Genomic DNA, 17608 nt, shown 5'->3' with positions numbered 1-17608 from the left:
TGCCCTCTATGTTAGCACCAGCAGAGTGCAATAATTCTACACATATCTTTTCAATGAAAGTGGTAAGCTCCCAGTCAGGATTTGATAATGCCTGCCCTATGCACTCCAACCTATTTTTGTTTTTCTGTAGATTTCTTTCTCGTAGTCAGGGTCCCCGGTGAGTAATTTATCTAGATAAACATACTCCTGCACAGAACTTTGTACATATCTCTATAGTATATACAGGGTGTCCCAATTAACTTGGACCAAGATATTAAAAATACCCAAGAGCTCTAGAGAAATCGTACTGACTGCATAGTAGCCGTAGTTATATGTACTTACGGCCAGTATTTTTTTCATCACGAAGTATTACTTAATTATTTTTAATTAGAGAACTTTTTAATTATTGCTGGAATCGCAAACATATCATTGACAAAGTTGTAGGGCACCTCAATTAACCTCCGAGTCAAGCATTTGTTTAGTGCTCAGCTTTGCCTCGTTGGTTTTTCCGAGAAAGAACAAAAGCGCGCAAAACATCCAAAATACGAAACACATATGCGCTCTTGCGGCATTACTCAAGCGTTCCCAAGCGAATAGCCACGGATACATGGCTTTAAGCGGCGGCAGCTCGATACAGGGCTTCACGCTATGTGATGGTCGCGGCATCAAGAGAACACGCCGCTGACGCATCGATAAGCATAGTGGAGCCTTGTACGATGCGGCGATAAGAGAATGCAGCCGTATATCTTTCAATGGTTGCTTGTAAGCGCTTGAGTAGTGGCGTGCGAGTGCGCATCTATATTATATTTCATGGGCTTTTGTCTTCTTTTTTAAAAAAACAACCAGGACTACTTCAGCACGAAATAAATGCTTGATTCGGAGGTTATTTAGGGTGCCATACAACATTGTAATGAATGTGTGCGATTCAAGCAATAATTAAAAGTGCATTAATTAAAGGTAATTGACTAATTAATACTTTGTGATGAAAAATATAGTGTCTCTATGTACATACGACTGCCACTATTATGCAGTTGGTACGATTTTTCTAGTGCTCTTGGATTTTTTGGATTTCTTGGATTTTTCTAGTGCCCTTGGACTCTTGGATTTTAAGATCTCTGTCACAGTTAACTGGGACACCCTGGATATACAAGGTGTTTCAGCTAACTTTAGCCAGAGTTTAAAAATATGCTGATGCGCTCTAAGACGATGCAACCAAATGCATGTTGCTTACTTTTGTATGCAGTGTCATGCTAATTTTTGTATTTTGTTTAATTAGATAATTAGTCAAGATTAATTGACCAACTTCGGAAGCTATGAAGTTAGGCAAAGGTGTAAACGTGCACTCATCATCTCACGTAAACGTTCCACTACCCTTTCCCGTACTTGCTGAACTCCATGGCACTATCAGTAACAAACTCATACAGGCACCTGGGAGGACCATATCACGAAATATACTTTAGAAGAGTTAACTGCTGGGCTAGTCTGTGATCTTGCATACTGAAAAGATTTTGCGCCAAAAAACAACACACACAAGAAAGACGACGACACCACGGGCGCAACTTCAACTGTTTAATGAGGGTGAAAGCACTCGACATATATAGCCCTCCACAACACCGCGCATGCGTACAAGGCAACATGGAGTGCAAATTTTTATCAGAATAGGCGTGATAGAAACTTCAGCTCAGCCTCGTAAAGAAAAACCGATGTATCACTAACAAAGTTAGGACCCGCTTTCTTGATGTAGAAGGCTTCCAATGTTTCACGCGATGTCTGATGTCTGCCTCTACCCAAAATCCTTGCTTCGCGGAACCGTGGAAAACAATCGATGCAAGCCCTCCCAAAAAGCTTGCCCAGCTAAGCCGTCGCAAGCCAAATGCCTGGCTGTCAGAATAAGCATGGCCAGCGTTTCGTAAAGTGTGCCACAAACGTCGTATATGAAATTCCTCTGTCCTGCGGGAAATCCTACATTGGACAGACGGGGCGTTGTGTCAACGACCGGCTTAGGGAACATGCAAAAAATATAAAGAATAATGAAGGTGAGCGACTTGTGGATCACTGCAGGGCTTGCACCGATTGTTTTCCACGGTTCCGCGAAGCGAGGATTTTGGGTAGAGGCAGGCATCAGACATTGCGTGAAACATTGGAAGCCTTCTACATCAAGAAAGCAGGTCCTAACTGTGTTAGTGATACATCAGTTTTTCTTTACGAGGCTGAGCTGAAGTTTCTATCACGCCTACTCTGATAAAACTTTGTACTCCATGTTGCCTAGTACGCATGCGCGGTGTTTTGGAGGGCTATATTTGTCGAGTGCTTTCACCCTCATTAAACAGTTGAAGTAGCGCCCGTGGTGTCGTCGTCTTTCTTGTGTGTGTTGTTTTTTGGCGCAAAATCTTTTCAGTATGCATATCACGAAACTTTGTGCTAACACTTTCAGAACATTTGGTTTCATCCGAAGATCGCTGCCTATGTCCCCTCCATCCATCAGGTGACTAGCATAAGAAACATACCTCCACTCTAAAATGGAGTATGCCTCAGCCGTATGGAACCCTCACCAGGTTTACTTGATTCAGTCGCTCGAAGCCATACAGAACCGAGCAGCCCGCTTTATAACTTCCCAGTACTCACCTTGACACAGCATTACTGACATGAAATAGTCTCACAGACTCGAACCTCTAGCACTTCGCCGGAAACTTGCAATGCTCTGTCTTTTTCATAAATTATGCTTTAACTTTCCTGCCCTGCGCGAGAACTTATTACATGCTCCATTACGCTCATCTCACCATTTAACTCCCTTAACATACAGCGTTTGCATGGTTCTTCCAATGCCTTCAACAAATCCTTCCTCCCCATCGCCATAGAAGAATGGAACAATCTTCTCGAAGCCGTGGTTTCATAGTCAGATCCCTCCAAATTTAGGCAGTTACTATCAGACCATTTGAACCCAAATAGCCACTTTTCCTCACGTTCCCTCTCCCAGCAATCAGACTTGCTTGTGTCATCGCCTATTCTTCCTTCTCTTCTTTTTTGCCACTTTTGTTTAGCATTTTTCACATTTTTTGTCTACAGTTTTCTTTTAATTTATTGCTACTGAGTTTTAGATATTTTCATTGTTCTGTTTATACCTGGTGTTTTCTGCACAGTTTATTATTTATTTTTCGGTTACCTTTGTTTGCTTTTTTGAGCTGATGTATGGCACTTTCCCATCGCTGCCTCTCCCCCCCATTATGTAATGTCCCTGAAGGGACGCTTAAGGGAATAATAAATGGTGGTGATGATGATGAATTCCAGTTAAAAAGTTGTAGAGCGCTTTGCAAAACGTCCGATTAAACAGTTTCTAACTTTCTATCTATTAGGTATTAGTGTTTTCCCGCTTATTGCAGATGCCCGCGAAATAAAAAAAAAATACCATGTGACGTACCCGCGTGCGCTCCGCGTGCAAACGAACATAGTATTTAGTGAGGTGTGCTGTACAGCGCCTCCATCACTGCCCTGTCGCCTTACAAGTGGCAGTACACTCTGCTAGATCCCATGTTCGTTTGCTTGAGAAACGTTTGAGAGCGCTGCAATCACGACGCACAAGCAGGCATGTCACATGGTGTTTTTTTTTTGTATCTTGTGGGCATCCACAGTAAGCTGAAAAACACTAATTCTTAATAGATAGACAGAAACTGTTTATTCGGGCATTTTGCTAACCGCTCTGCCACTTTCTAATTGGAAATTTTTTCCTAGCTTCTTTGCTTCAGAAGTTGGTTAATTAATCTTGACTAATTATCTAATTTAGCAAAATACGATAAATTGTGTGACACACTACACACAAAAGTGAGCAACATGCATTTGGTCGTGTTGTCTTAGAGTGCATCGGCACATTTTTAAACTCTGGCTAAAGTTAGGTGAAACACCCTTTATATGTGTGTGTATGTATGTATGTGACTGTATGTGCTGTTAAGTGTTTATCACTGTATGTTTCGTAATCATCATCCAGCACCTGGAGTAGCATGTCAGGTGAACAGCCAGGCTAACATCTCCAGCATATCATTAAAGCTTGTTTCTCTCTCTCCTGCACAAACTCTAGAGGCCGACTAGCGATCACGAATTCCTGTTTCTTTGCCAGGCTTTTTCTTCTACATAGTAGTCTTCAACCCTACTCCTGAACTTTCTCTAACGTTCTCAATAATTTGTTGCAACTCATCCTCAGTGTTGCTGAACAGGACATCATCATCTGCAAACCGTAGGTTGTCGAGATATGCACTATTAATCCTCACTCCTGAGCCTTCCCAGTCTAATAGCTTGAATACTTCTATGCATGCTGTTAATTGGAGAGATTGTGTCTCCTTGTATGGCCCCTTTCTTGATAAGTAATTTTCTACTTTTCTTCTGGAGAAGCAACATAGCTGTGGAATCTTTGTAGATATTTGTCAAACTATTCATGTATGGCTCCAATACTTCTTGGTTATGAAATGCCTCCATAACTGCTGGTATCTCTACTCTATCTCCTTTTCATAATCCATGAAAGCCGTATAGATAGATTGATTGTACTCCAGAAATTTCTCAATAAGCTGATTGATGACATGGACATGATCCATTGTAAAATATCCCTTCCTGAAGCCAGTTTATTCTCTTGGCTGATTGAAGTCAACTGTTTCCCTGATTCTATTGAAAATTATCTTGGTGGATATTTTATACAATACTTAAACCAAGCTAATGGGCCTATAGTTCTTCAATTCTTTAATGTCTCGATTATTATGGATTGTCTCATGGTTCACTGTGTGCGGCGATGAATGGAACGGATGCCAAGCGCCTGAGACTCGACATGCCTCATCGTCACGCTCGTCAACACGAAAAAACTTGTTCGTCGGGGGTGTGCATCAGGGTTCTTCAGCAGTGCAAGTCCTACTCCTTTGCACTACGTTCACCCCCTCTACGCCAGAGAGTGGTTTTTCTCTGTATTCCTCCGTGTGAGCTGACCAGTGTGTTGACCCAACATGCCCTACACTCACCACGTCTACGCCAGTGAGTGGTTTCTTGCCGAATCCTCTGTGTGGGCTGATCGGTGTGTTGACAAGGCCCTCTACTATAGAGCAAGAGAGAATGAGGTGCCCAGATGGTGTAGGCTATAAGAAGGCCAGCGAGATGCCACATGGACATCTTCTCTACGCTTGTGTGCAGGAGCACGCACCCCAACCATGTCTGTACTTTTTGTCTTAAAGCGCACTGCTCACCTGTAACGTTGAGTAGACCATAAATTATATTTATGGTCTTCTCAGCAATATGAACCGACTAGCCCAGCAACATGTACTTCTCACCCGTAACGACGCATTAAACTTCTGTTATTGTTTTTACATCACCTCGTCTTCCCTGCCGTACCCTCTCCAATGGTCAACCTAGTTCGAGCTCCAAGCAGACGCTGTTGAAGGTTGCCGGAACCCCGCTCCTTTAACAAGCTATATTAGCCTTAACCATTTGTAAGCAGTGGAGGGATATGGATCTACGAGCCTTCTCTACCAAGTCGCGACTGAATGCAGCGTTTGCGATGGTCTGCGCCAGATTCTTGGCTGGAAGGTGGTTAGTGTGGGACTTTCTCTGCTGAGTTTGGCCAGGTTTTGTTGAAGGGTTAGAGTAGAATGGGTAAAGGAATTAAATTATGGGGTTTTACATGCCAAAACCACTTTCTGATTCTGAGGCAGGCCGTAGTGGGGGACTCCGGAAATTTGGACCACCTGGGATTCTTTAACGTGCACCTAAATCTAAGTAAATAGATGTTTTCATATTTCACCCAAGCAACCACGGCGGTAACAGAATGGGTAATTCGAGCTATTGTTGCCACCTAGTTAGGTTGTGGCAAGATAGTTGTGTACAGTAGGGAGAGCAGCACTGAAAACTGCCATGAATTTGAGGTCATTGCATTAACTGGAGTTGTTGGAGCTGACGAAGAAGTTGCACCTGGATGTCACTGAACCACTCCGAAAACCACAGTTGATTGAGGCTATTCTGGCTTTAGAGGCTTAGGCTGATGAGCTTACGGAATGCCTGGAGATCATTAGAGAGAGGGAGGCTGCAAAAAGTCAGGCAGAAAAGTGCGAGGAAAGGGAATGAGAATGTAAAGAGCAGAAAGAGCATGAGGAAATGGAACAAGCACTTGGATTGAAGCGGCTCGAGCAGCAGGGCAGAGAAGCAAAGGAAAAAGTGCAGGAGAGTGCATATTGTTAAAAATGACGGAGCTAATGCAGCCTTTTAAGCTCGGAGAAGATGTTGTTTTGTTCTTGGTTACCTTTGACCGGACATGCGAGAAGCAGGGGTTCTCCTGCAAATCATGGCCATAGTGTCTGCTCACACTGTTGCAGGGCAAGGCAACGGATGTAATCACTCGCTTTACCAGAGAGGAAACAGGATTATGATTAGGTAATGTCCAGTTTGTTGAGGAAGTATAAGCTGTCAGCGGAAGTGTTCTGGCGGAAGTTCTGCGAAATAGAAAATGCTAGGAATGAGTCCTATACAGAATTTGCATGTAAGCTTATGTCAAACATGGACGAATGGCTCAAGGAACAAAAATCCTATGGTGATCACGCGAAGGTTCAGTGCTTTGTACTTGAACAATTTTATAACCGACTACCTGAGAACGTGAAGTGCTGGGTTCAAGATAGGCCAGAAGTTGGCGCGATAGCCAGAGCTGTGAACTAGCTGAGGAACTTGTGATGCGTTGAGCTCGCAAAGTCAGCGACAGTTGAAACGGTGATCCCAATTTCAGGCTCTGCAGGCCAAATCCCAGGCCAAAAAAAAGAATGCACGAGCCTGTGATTGAGGGTACCTCGAAATGTAATACTTCCGGATCGGAAGGGACACCTTAAGTTAATAAATTGGAAGCAAGGAAACTGTTTCTTTGTTACAGCTTTCACAAACCAGGGCACATTACTGCGCACTGTAACAAGGCAAAGGTAGTGTTTCTATTGGTCAGTTGCAATGACACGACATGAAGCTGCTCGAACCGTAGCTGTGCGACCTTGAGGTAAACAGCAAACCATGTTGCGGACTGCATGAATTCATGGCAACTATGATCGTGGTTCACATCTCTTATGTGGAACCTGAGATGTTCACGGGCGAGTTCACCTGGATTAACCAAGCTGTAAAAGCTCAGAGCACATGTTTTCCGGTCACAAAGGTGTCTAGTAAAGGTCCTTTTGGCAGACTTCAGATGGAAGCTGCCTTATCGTCTACACTTCCTACGAGTACCCTTACCTGTTCTGAAATAGGTCAGGTCAGGTTCTGCACAAAAAAGGGCTATTGTTCAAAGAGGCTAGCAAAATGGCACTGACGAGATCGAAAGCTCATGAGGTAGCTAGAAAAGCAGTCATGGAAACAACACTAATTGAGGTGGATAGCTGTTCAGAACATCAGAAAGCGGAGATCGAGAATTCCGCCACATTGGAACTGCAGGAGTTTGGATCCACACAGGCAGAAGTCCCGCTAGTGGCAGCAGCCAAGTTATGGGAGAAACAGTCGCCAGATTTGTTTGTAGTGCCTACGTCGGACGGCCTACAGTGGCTGTTACAGATAGACAGTTAAGCCTTGAAGTCCGAGCAAAACAAGGACGCTAGCTGGTAGAACATCCGAAGCAACCTAAACGAAGGTGTTGCACAGGTAAACATTCTCAAAGAAATTCCGGTAGAGCTTCCGGGGCTTGTGTCAGTAACTAACGGAGAGGCTAGGGAACTAGTCTCTAAAGTGCATCTGGAACCTGAACAAATGACGGAGTTATAGGAAATCCTGCAAGAATATCAGGACTTATTTGTAGATAAGCCAGAAAAAAAAAGGACATCTGTTCTTGGACATCTAGCTAGCTCACTTCGGAAGTGGTACATTCAAAAGCTTATCGAGTGTCACCGCACCAACATGATATTATGGATGCGGAGGTAGATAACATGTTGACCCTAGGTGCAATCGAGCGTTGTGAGAGCGATTACACCTCGCCTTTGACCTTAGTTAAAGTGCCGGGTAAGGATCTGCACCCTTACTTAGATTACAGCTAGCTAAGCGCCATCACTAAAGATCAGATTTATCCTATACTAAACATCGAAAAGCGTGTCGAGGAAGTTAGTAGCGCCCGATTCGTTTCTGTTCTGGATCTAGTTCTATACTACTGGCAGGTTCAGCTCACAGAGCAGGCTAGCAGATGCTGCCTTCATATCTTCATTGAGAATGTTCTGCCCTTAAGTATTAAGCTCTGGTTGGAAAAATGCGCCGTATTGTTTTTCAGGCCTTATGAACAATGTGTTGCGAGGACAGGAAGAGTTCGCCTTGCCTTACTTAGATGGTGTCGCGATATATATTCTGCATCCTGGTCGGAGCTTATGCAATATCTGAGGTCATTGTTTGCCTCCCTGCGTGAAGGAGGCCTAATTGTCAAGGCACCAAAATGCCAAATGGCGCTAGCAGAAGGGATCTATCTCGGTCACATAATTGGGCTGATCAGTCGCCGTCCCTCTGAGCTAAAGGTGGCTGCGACACAAGATTTCCCGCAACCTCGCACGAAGACCGATATCTGACCTTTCTTGACAGTTGACTGATACTATCAGTGGCAAATCCCTAGGTATTCTGAGCTAGATAGCTCTCTAACTGATGCTCTTCAAAAGATGGAGCTACAGAGTGTTCTCTGGGACAAAAAGAAGGAATCCTCTTTCAACGCCCTGAAGAGTGCACTGACGAATCAGCCCGGGCTAAAATCGTCGGACCACATGAGGGAATTTGTGGTTCAATGCAATGCGAGCAAGCGAGGCATGGGCATCGCACTATGCCAAAAGGGAGAGAGCAATGAGGAAGACCCTGTCCTTTATGCAAGTTGGAAACTCACTAGTCGACAACAGGCTTACACCACTACTGAGAAAGAATGCACATGTCTCGTAAGGGCTGTTAAAAAATTGTCTTGCTATCTTGCAGGGTCGAGGTTCGTCGTCGAAACGGATCATTCTCCTCTCATATGGTTGCAGACGTCTTCCAAAAATGGCCGTCTCCTGCGCTGGAGTCTCGCTTTACAGCAATATTCTTTTGAGATAAGCTATAAAAAGGGGACCCTCAATAGCAATGCCGATGGCTTGAATCGAAGCCCCTAGATCGAGAATGAGCCTCAAACGTTTCCCAAAACTTTTTTTTCCCCTCACGTAGGGATTGGAAGGGTATTATTTTGGTTTAAGTCAGTTCTTGTGAAGCATATAACAAGTTCTTGTATGTATTTAGTGCTGCTTTAAGCCCTGTAAAGCTGTCATTTTTGAGTGGGAAATAAGCCTGGCAGAGCTCAGCGAGACTTAGTCTTGTGCTTGTTGACTGAGCGGCTGAGTCTTGGCGTAGTTCTTCCAATGAGGGCTATGAATGAGAAACTGTTGCGGACTCTTCTGAGGCATCAAGACTCTGACCAGGACCTTGAGCGATGTGGGAAAACAGCCACAGTGTTTTGGTGCTCCAGAGAACTGTGCGACAATCGATAACTACCAACACGGACCTGCGTCATCCCTCTGTCCCGCGGATGTCATCCCCTGCCCATTGAGATCTCCTTCAGCCACAGGGCAATCTGTTATAGTTCACTGTGTTCGGCGATGAATAGAACAGATACTAAGTGGATGAGACTCGACATGCCTAATTGACATGCTCGTCAACATGAAGAGACTTGTCCGTCAAATGTGTGCGACACGATTATGCACCAGTGCAAGTCCTACTCTCCTTTGTCTGACATTGACCCCCTCTACTGCAGAAAGTGGTTTTTCTCTGTGTTTTTTTGTGTGGATTGCCAGGGAGTGGTTTTTCTCCGTATTCCTCTGTGTAGCTTGCCAGTATTCCTCTGCGTGAGCTGATGAGTGTGTTGACCCGACAGGACCTACGCTCACCACCTCTACGCCAATGAGTGGTTTCTCTCCGAATTCCTCTGTGTGTGCTGACAAGTCCCTCTACCAGGGAGCAAGAAAGAATGAGGTTGCCTGAATGGTGTAGGCTATAAGAAGACCACCAAGACACCACGTGGACAACTTCTCTCCCCTTGAATGCAGGAGCATGCATGCCAAATGTTTCTGTACCTTTTGTCCTAGTGATCACCGCTCACTCGTAACAATGTATTAAACTTCTGTTATTGTTATTATGTCACAGCGTCTTCCCTGCCGAACCCTCCCAGATGGTTATCCTGATTTGAGCTCGAAGCAGACGCTGTTGAAGGTCACCAAAACCCCATTCCCGTAACAACAGGTACCAGCTCGTAAGAACTGGTGGCAACCATAACAATTTGTATAATTTTCACATTCTTCCAACTCTCTCGTACACTTGAAGTCGTGAGGCATTGCATATAGAGGGCCAAAAGAATTTCAAGCTTAATATTTCCTCCATCTTTGACTAAATCAACTGTTATTCCATCTTCCCCTGCTGATCTTCCCCGGGACATGTCTTTCAAGGCCCTTCTAATTTGATCACTAGTTGTAGAAGAAGCCTCTGTACTCTATTCATCCCTACTGCCAATTAACTCTGTCCCTGCCATGGGGAAAATGGGTGTTTCTTGTAGGTTACGCCAGATTTTCTTTCTGAACGAACTACAGTACTCTATATCTTATGTAATACTTAAACAAAAGGCAGAATGAATGCACTTTTCATGCATAAAATTTTTATTAACGAGATGAATGTCATAAAAAATATATAAATTGCCAAAACCAAGATTGTGGGATAAAATTGAACAAAAATTGTAATGTTTCGCTTGTGTCTACTAACAAAAAAATGTAAAAAGACTTATTATATATACAAAATTTATTGCTGTCAAATTGGCACTATCTCCGAAAAAAATCACAATTTTTCATTGAACAGGTATTTCACTACAAAAATTTAAGTGCAAGCACTACAGTTTGGCATACCAGTCTGCGGCCACCGGTGTTCCGGGCTGGCTTGCATCATTGTCGATCTCAGAGTTAAAGTCCGATAAAAAGGTAGCATCCTCAGATTCGCTGCTGCTCAATCCGTCGATACGGTCAGCCACAAATGCAGCGGAATTCCGAGATTTGTGATCTTCCCAAGCGCGTACGCCGCTCCCGGAGGTGATCATTTCAAGGCGAAAGCCTTTCTAGGTTCATGGTGAAGTTTGTGTCAGTAGACCTGACTGCCGGAGTGTCCGCCGAAGCGTCATCACGCCATATGAAAACAGATTAAAGACAGATTAAAGAATGAAAAACGATTGATATTGACAGTTAGTGAATAATAACATTATACTAGAGATTGATAGAGGTTAATAATGGCTAATAATGGCTTATAATGACTTGTAATGGCTCCAAAATGACCAGTATATCTAACGATGGCTTGTAATGACCACAATTGATTGCAAATGACTAAAAATGCTTAATAGTGAGCAGTCGTAGTAATGACTGAAAGAGAGCAGAGAAAAAGAAGAGGCGAATGATAAGAGGAGGAAGAGTAGGCTTTGGTATTCTCCATTAACTCTTATCCCCAATTCTTCCTTATCCAGGTCTCGGAATACCTCCTGTAAACACGCTGTGAATAGCATTGGAGAGATCGTATCTCCCTGCCTGACGCCTTTCTTTATTGGGATTTTGTTGCTTTCTTTATGGAGGACTACGGTGGCTGTGGAGCCGCTATAGATGTCTTTCAGTATTTTTACATACGGCTCGTCTACACCCTGATTCCGTAATGCCTCCATGACTGCTGAGGTTTCGACAGAATCAAACGCTTTCTCGTAATCAATGAAAGCTATATATAAGGGTTGGTTATATTCCGCACATTTGTCTATCACCTGATTGATAGTGTGAATATGGTGTATTGTTGAGTAGCCTTTACGGAATCTGGCCTTGTCCTTTGCTTGACAGAAGTGTAAGGTGTTCCTGATTCTATTTGCGATAACCTTAGTAAATAATTTGTAGGCAACTGACAGTAAGCTGCTCGGTCTATAATTTTTCAAGTCTTTGGTGTCCCCTTTCTAATGGATTAGAATTATGTTAGCGTTCTTCCAAGATTCGGGTACGCTCAAGGTCGTGAGGCATTGCGTATACAGGGTGGCCAGTTTCTCTAGAACGATCTGCCCACCATCCTTCAACAAATCTACTTTAATGCTTGCAAAAACTTCGGAGCGCATTAAAAAATCACTGCCTGGGGGAAAAAGGTAAGCTGCTTAGGAAACAAAAGAATAGTTATCCTCCTACACATTCAAAAGCACAGTGTGTCTGTGAGCGGCGCGGAATGTCTTGAAACCGACGTTTCCAACCTTAGTTAGTGGGCTAATGATGCCCAATGGAAAGAGTTGAGGTTGTGTGCCTGCTCTGGGTAGTATACAGGTCAGTATAGAACTCTTCACCATCGAAATTGCTGATGAGATTACCATACTTATCTTTCAGTGCATACATCTTGCCCTGTTCCGTGAAAAGTTGTCTTCTCATTGATTTCATGCTGTGTCCATATTTTACTCCTTCTTGAATTTTTTCGATGTTGTAATTTCGAATATTGCTTACTTTCTTTTTGTTTATCAGCTTTGACATTTCAGCTAATTCTATCTGATTTCTTGATTCGACTTTTTCATGCTTTGTCGTTTCTTTATTAGGTAATTTGTTCCTACGGAAGGCTTGCCTACTGGTTGCCTTGGTGCCTTACCTCCCACTTCAATTGCTGCTTCTGAAATCAGCTTAGTTGTGGTTTCATTCATTACCTCTATGGTATCTTCATTTTCCTGTTTTAAAGCTGCATATTTGTGCATATGTTTGTGAGCACCAGCCTGAATTCATTTTGCTGAATTTGCCTGCACCCTTACTACGTCTAGGTTGGCCTGTTTCTTCATCACTAATATTGCTCTTTCTCTCTCCAAATTCAGAGCAATCCTAGACTTCGCTAACCTATAGTCACTGTGCTTTACCGTACCACTTGTAATCCTGCACTATGCTGGTTGGCACAGAGCATAAAATCTATTTCATGTCTCTTTTCTCCATTAGGGCTTTTTCAGGGCCACTTCCTGTCACTGTGCTTCCTGAAAAAGGCATTCATTATTCAAAGTCTATTCCTTTCCATAAATTCTACTGACATGGCCACCCTCCTGCCCACCTAGTAGATACGCCTATGGTTCAAGTTATGTGAGACACCCTGTTTATCTCCTATTTAACTTTATTACGATGACCATTACCCTCATTAATGCTGCAGAATTCATCAATGTTGTCCCCTGTGCCTTTATGAATTGGAAATCCTACCCTGTATTCTCTATTATCTGGAAGACCTATGTAGAAGAGGATGTGGCCATTAGTCAGCACTGTATAAGCTTCCCCAGTTTTTTTAACCTCACTAAGATAAATAATATCCCAGGCAGTGCCTGATAATTTCTCAAATAAATGTTGCCAGGTTCAGTTTCCAGTGGCGGCCTGTCTGGATCCAGAGATTCTTAGCACCCTCTGCCGTATCACAGGCCTGACCGTAACCTTGGTCATATGCTCCGTGGCCACCAGGGGCTGAGGCCCACAGTTTAATTGCAAGAGTCAAGAGCGAGAGTGGCTGAATGCTGTACTAGGGAGGCCAATTCCTGTTTTCATGAGGGAGTCTCTGTTGAAGCTTATGGGGCCTTCTCAATTTGGTTGCACCAGGACTAGTGTAGCCCCACTGGCACTCCGCATTTTTTTGGGGGGGGGGGGGGGGGAGCAGTGCCTAGGGGCACCACTCCAAGCCTGAAAAATGTTGTGGAATGGATGAGGATTCGGACTTGTGACCTTTAAATTAGAAGCCTGATGTTCTACCTCTGCTCCACGCCACCACTGTATCTTTACTTACTAGGGGAAGAAAATTTATCTACCTGTTAGTCTTCTTGGGCAGGACTGACTGTATGTCCAGTGTATGTCCCCTTTAATGTCAGTGACTGTGAAGGTTAGTTGAATAAGTTCAGTATTTATTCATGTAATTTGGAAATGGCCTACTGCTTAACAGCAAAATTTTATCATGCTTCAGGTGTAGTGCACCTTAGAGACTAGTTTTTCTTCACCTAAAAGCTACTTGGTAAGCTTGAGCTGATGACAGGGTCAGATCCAAGGTAGCTTCGGGGTAGTATGGGGGACTTATAAAATCATACAGACGCTAGGAAGAGGGGTTCTTACTGCACAATCATTACTGTTAGCCAGCAGGTCTAGATTTCTCAGGTGGGTTGGGGCAGAGGAGGGGGATGCATGCATCCCCTCTGGGTTGACCAGTGGCTGATGAGGGACTTTCATTTAGTTCTTAAAGTCTTGTTATACGTTTTGATGTAACTAACTGCACTTTTTCCTTTATGGGCCTTACATCGGAGAAATATTGCTTCCTTATGCAGACTATTTCAAGTCCTCAGCTTTCGTCATATAATTATAGTGATAAATATTGTAGCATGAGAAGCGTGCACCCAAGTGTCATGCAGAAACATCAGAGGAGGCACTGCGAAATTTATTGAGCATTTTGTAAAAAAACTTGCTCATTTGCCAGACAACATTGTAATATCTGAGCCAGGTATTATTTTGCTGCATGTAGTTTGGAATTCACAATGTTGCGAGAAAGGCTGCCATATCTTTCTTGCAGCTTTTTAATATATGTACCCCTACAACTTTTTCTGCACTGTATGCAAAAATGAACATGGAGGACTACTGGTCCAATTTTTTAATCGTAAGAGCAAACCAGTGCCTCCAACAACAACAATAAAGATAAATCTTAGGACTAACGGGGTTCAAATAGCTAAATTATGAATATTTTAAAAAAGTGACTTCAAATATAAAATAGAATATTGAATACTTTATTTCTCAACATAGAACATTTCGCAGCATCAAGTGCAGAGATCCGCATCAAGCTGTCGATTGACAAAGCTTTTTGTTCCTGCTACCTGCATTTCTCATTTACAAAGGGAAGAAATGAAAATTGAACTGTATTAATCTGAAAAAGATGTTGGAATTCGGGCAAGGGGTAACAAAGAGGCACTACTACTGAACGCATTCCTCAAGCTATCAATGCCATAACTGCATTCTTGGCACAGCATCAACATAATTTAATCAAGCACGCATTTCCCCACTGGGTTTTCCAACTGAATGACAACCATAGGCAGTAGTCCCTGTGAACAAATGCTTTAGTTCTTGGCCATGTTCACCTTATTTTTCAACATTCACATTACTTGGATCTGGTAACACTGGCACCAACAACGTCGTGCAGAAATTGGTACTAGGCTTATGCAGATAACAAGTTGCTCATGATGATGCGACAAAGGATTGTCAGATTGACTTTTCAGCATGCTGCTAGCCCCACTCGTATTGGTATTTGACTGCAAAGCAAGCAATACATCTGCGTTTCCCCTAAAAGTGTGGCCTGTGTAGTTCTCGAAGAAGCTGATTTCAGTGCTGGTGTTGAGTTGTGCGGCCCTGATGTAAAGGTAGAGTGTCTAAGCCTAGCTCTTTTCTCTGTTCTCCTGTCTTACAAATGGTTCAATTTTGCAGAAAGGCATGGAGCTAGCTTTAAATAAGCAAAGAACAGCACATTCAAACTGAAGCAGTAGTGGAGGGCCCAGAGAGCTGGTTCTTACAATGTCAGTGGTGACATTAGAACACATGTGCATCAGGACCAAAAGCTTTAGTGCCAACATCTTGAGACAGTGCTTTCAAATACCACCAATTATAAAAGTTATTATGCTGCACAATTCTTCTTGGCGGAAGACATTAAATGTAACATAACTTTGCCACTGAAATCAGCCTGCCAGCAAATATGAACAAGTGTTAATAGATGGCCACCTTAAAGGGCCCCTCACAGGCTCCATAGCAAATTTTGACTGTATACTGGAAGTTGTTATGTGTCCTCTGGGGAGCGTTCTGCCGGGAGCATTCTGCTGCAAAAATTTTTCAGATCGACTCATTAATAGCCGAGATACAAATATTTCAGTGCCGCGAGCCCATGATTTCAGCAGGCGGGCTCCACTGCCAAGCAAGATGCTGTCTTCACTTGCCCCATCTAGCATCCGCAAGCGAAATTCCTTTCCTACGTTCTCCGATACCGAACCTCGAGGATCGCGTGACACATACGTCACATGCCCTGCTTTCGTTTTTTTTCTTCTCCTCGCTTTTCTTTTTTTCTTCGGTGCCGATGGCGTCGCACTCGAGCCGTTGTCTCATTCGCACAGTACACGATTTTGCGTGCTGTGCACAAGGAAACATGACTAGCGGCATAATTCATTGCTACACGAATACTGAGGCAGAACAAGTGAATTGCAGAGCATGATCACGCACTGGAACACGGTAGAAAATGGCATAGTTTTGGTACCTGCACACGTGACGGCACGACCATGAGAACAAGCAGACGAAGCGGAAGTACATCTCTCTTGTTTCGGTGCGAAGTAAAACAAAAAACATGCAGACATTCTGTTTGTGTGTTTTATTATTTCTCTAAACTTCAATTCGTCAATTCAAGCAACAGATTGCACAGATAAGAGATGTTGTCTTGAATAATTCTTGCAGTCGCGTGTCACCACGAGCGTCATCACACTGTGGACACCAGTACGTAGGCGCAGGCACACAAGTACGTCACTCTCCAGCTTGGAGCATGGCGGCCACGAGGAGAAGGAAAAACGGTGTTCGGTTTGAAATTTCAAATCTTTCCGCAGTGCATAGCAATGTAATACTTTGCAGATACAATCGTTATCACGCAATGTATGCTCTGCACTTGTCAGCTTAAAATGGCCAGACCTGGTGAGGGGCGCTTTAAGGTTCAAAGAATTCACTGTAGAGTACTAACTTACTGGTAAGTTGATGCTTGTGTGATTTAATTAAAAAATTATCTGTTACATAAGTAGCTTTATGACCACACATTTTGACTCAGTTCAGTGGCCTCACAGCATCACATTTGGAGCAGTTGAAGATGGCGGAATACAACTTAAATGTTTAAAATTTACAGGAAATCATGGACAATGTTTCCACCAAAGGATGGCAGCTGTCTGTATCCAACCAGAATACCATTCGAGGAGTCCAGCATATTCAGCATGGTCAGCTTCGGAGAAGTTGACTTCGTGACGTTTCCTGAACTTCAAGTAGGCAAATCTATAACACTAATCCCGGAATAGAAAACGTGTGAAATTATGTGCGCTGTTCCAGTCAACAAGACCTTACCATGTGGTGCTAGAACCTGGAGATGTCCTGCTTGTTCCGCACCATTGGTGGCATTATGTTTCTTGTCTCACAACTGCACTCAGCATCAATACATGGATTCCTATGGTAATACGACGCATTCTGAATTTACCATGTCTTGCCAACTGAAAAAGATCACTTGTTCACAGGACACAGACAAGGACTTCCAGCTGCTTGAAGCAGTCACACGGACTCTTGCCACTGCACTAATACCATGCTATGAAGATGAGGCTGAGCAATGGGTGAACACAAATGAGGCAAGCACATGTCACTAATCGTCTCCATCTATGCTATTACCCTGCTAGTGGGCTAAAAACTTGGTCACCTTACTTTTGTACCAGCCACCCTGTTGGCGGTGTGTGTGTGTGTGTGTGTGTGGGTGGGTGCGCGCGTATATGGTGTCCCACGTAACTTGAGCCGAACATTAAAAATATGCAAATTCCACATAGCTGGACAGAACCAAGATAATGTTGTTTGGCATCGCTTGGAGATACTTGGAATAT

General features: G+C 43.4%; 1 protein-coding gene across 3 annotated transcripts in view; it reads left to right on the top strand.

The window, feature by feature from the left end:
* The window catches only part of HSPBAP1 (HSPB1 associated protein 1), a 37928-nt gene that overhangs the window by 4309 nt on the left and 16011 nt on the right, over positions 1-17608 (top strand). For all 3 annotated transcript variants that reach the window (XM_055070128.2, XM_055070130.2, XM_055070129.2), the window contains exons 4-6: positions 16876-17008; positions 17073-17192; positions 17255-17362. In XM_055070128.2, coding sequence (XP_054926103.1) covers positions 16876-17008; positions 17073-17192; positions 17255-17362 — 361 coding nt within the window. The remainder of the gene's footprint in view (positions 1-16875; positions 17009-17072; positions 17193-17254; positions 17363-17608) is intronic.

Source organism: Dermacentor andersoni, chromosome 5, assembly GCF_023375885.2.
Source record: "Dermacentor andersoni chromosome 5, qqDerAnde1_hic_scaffold, whole genome shotgun sequence".
NCBI lineage: Eukaryota > Metazoa > Arthropoda > Arachnida > Ixodida > Ixodidae > Dermacentor > Dermacentor andersoni.
Note: the sequence above shows the minus strand (reverse complement) of the source record. Positions and strands in the feature narration are given on the sequence as shown.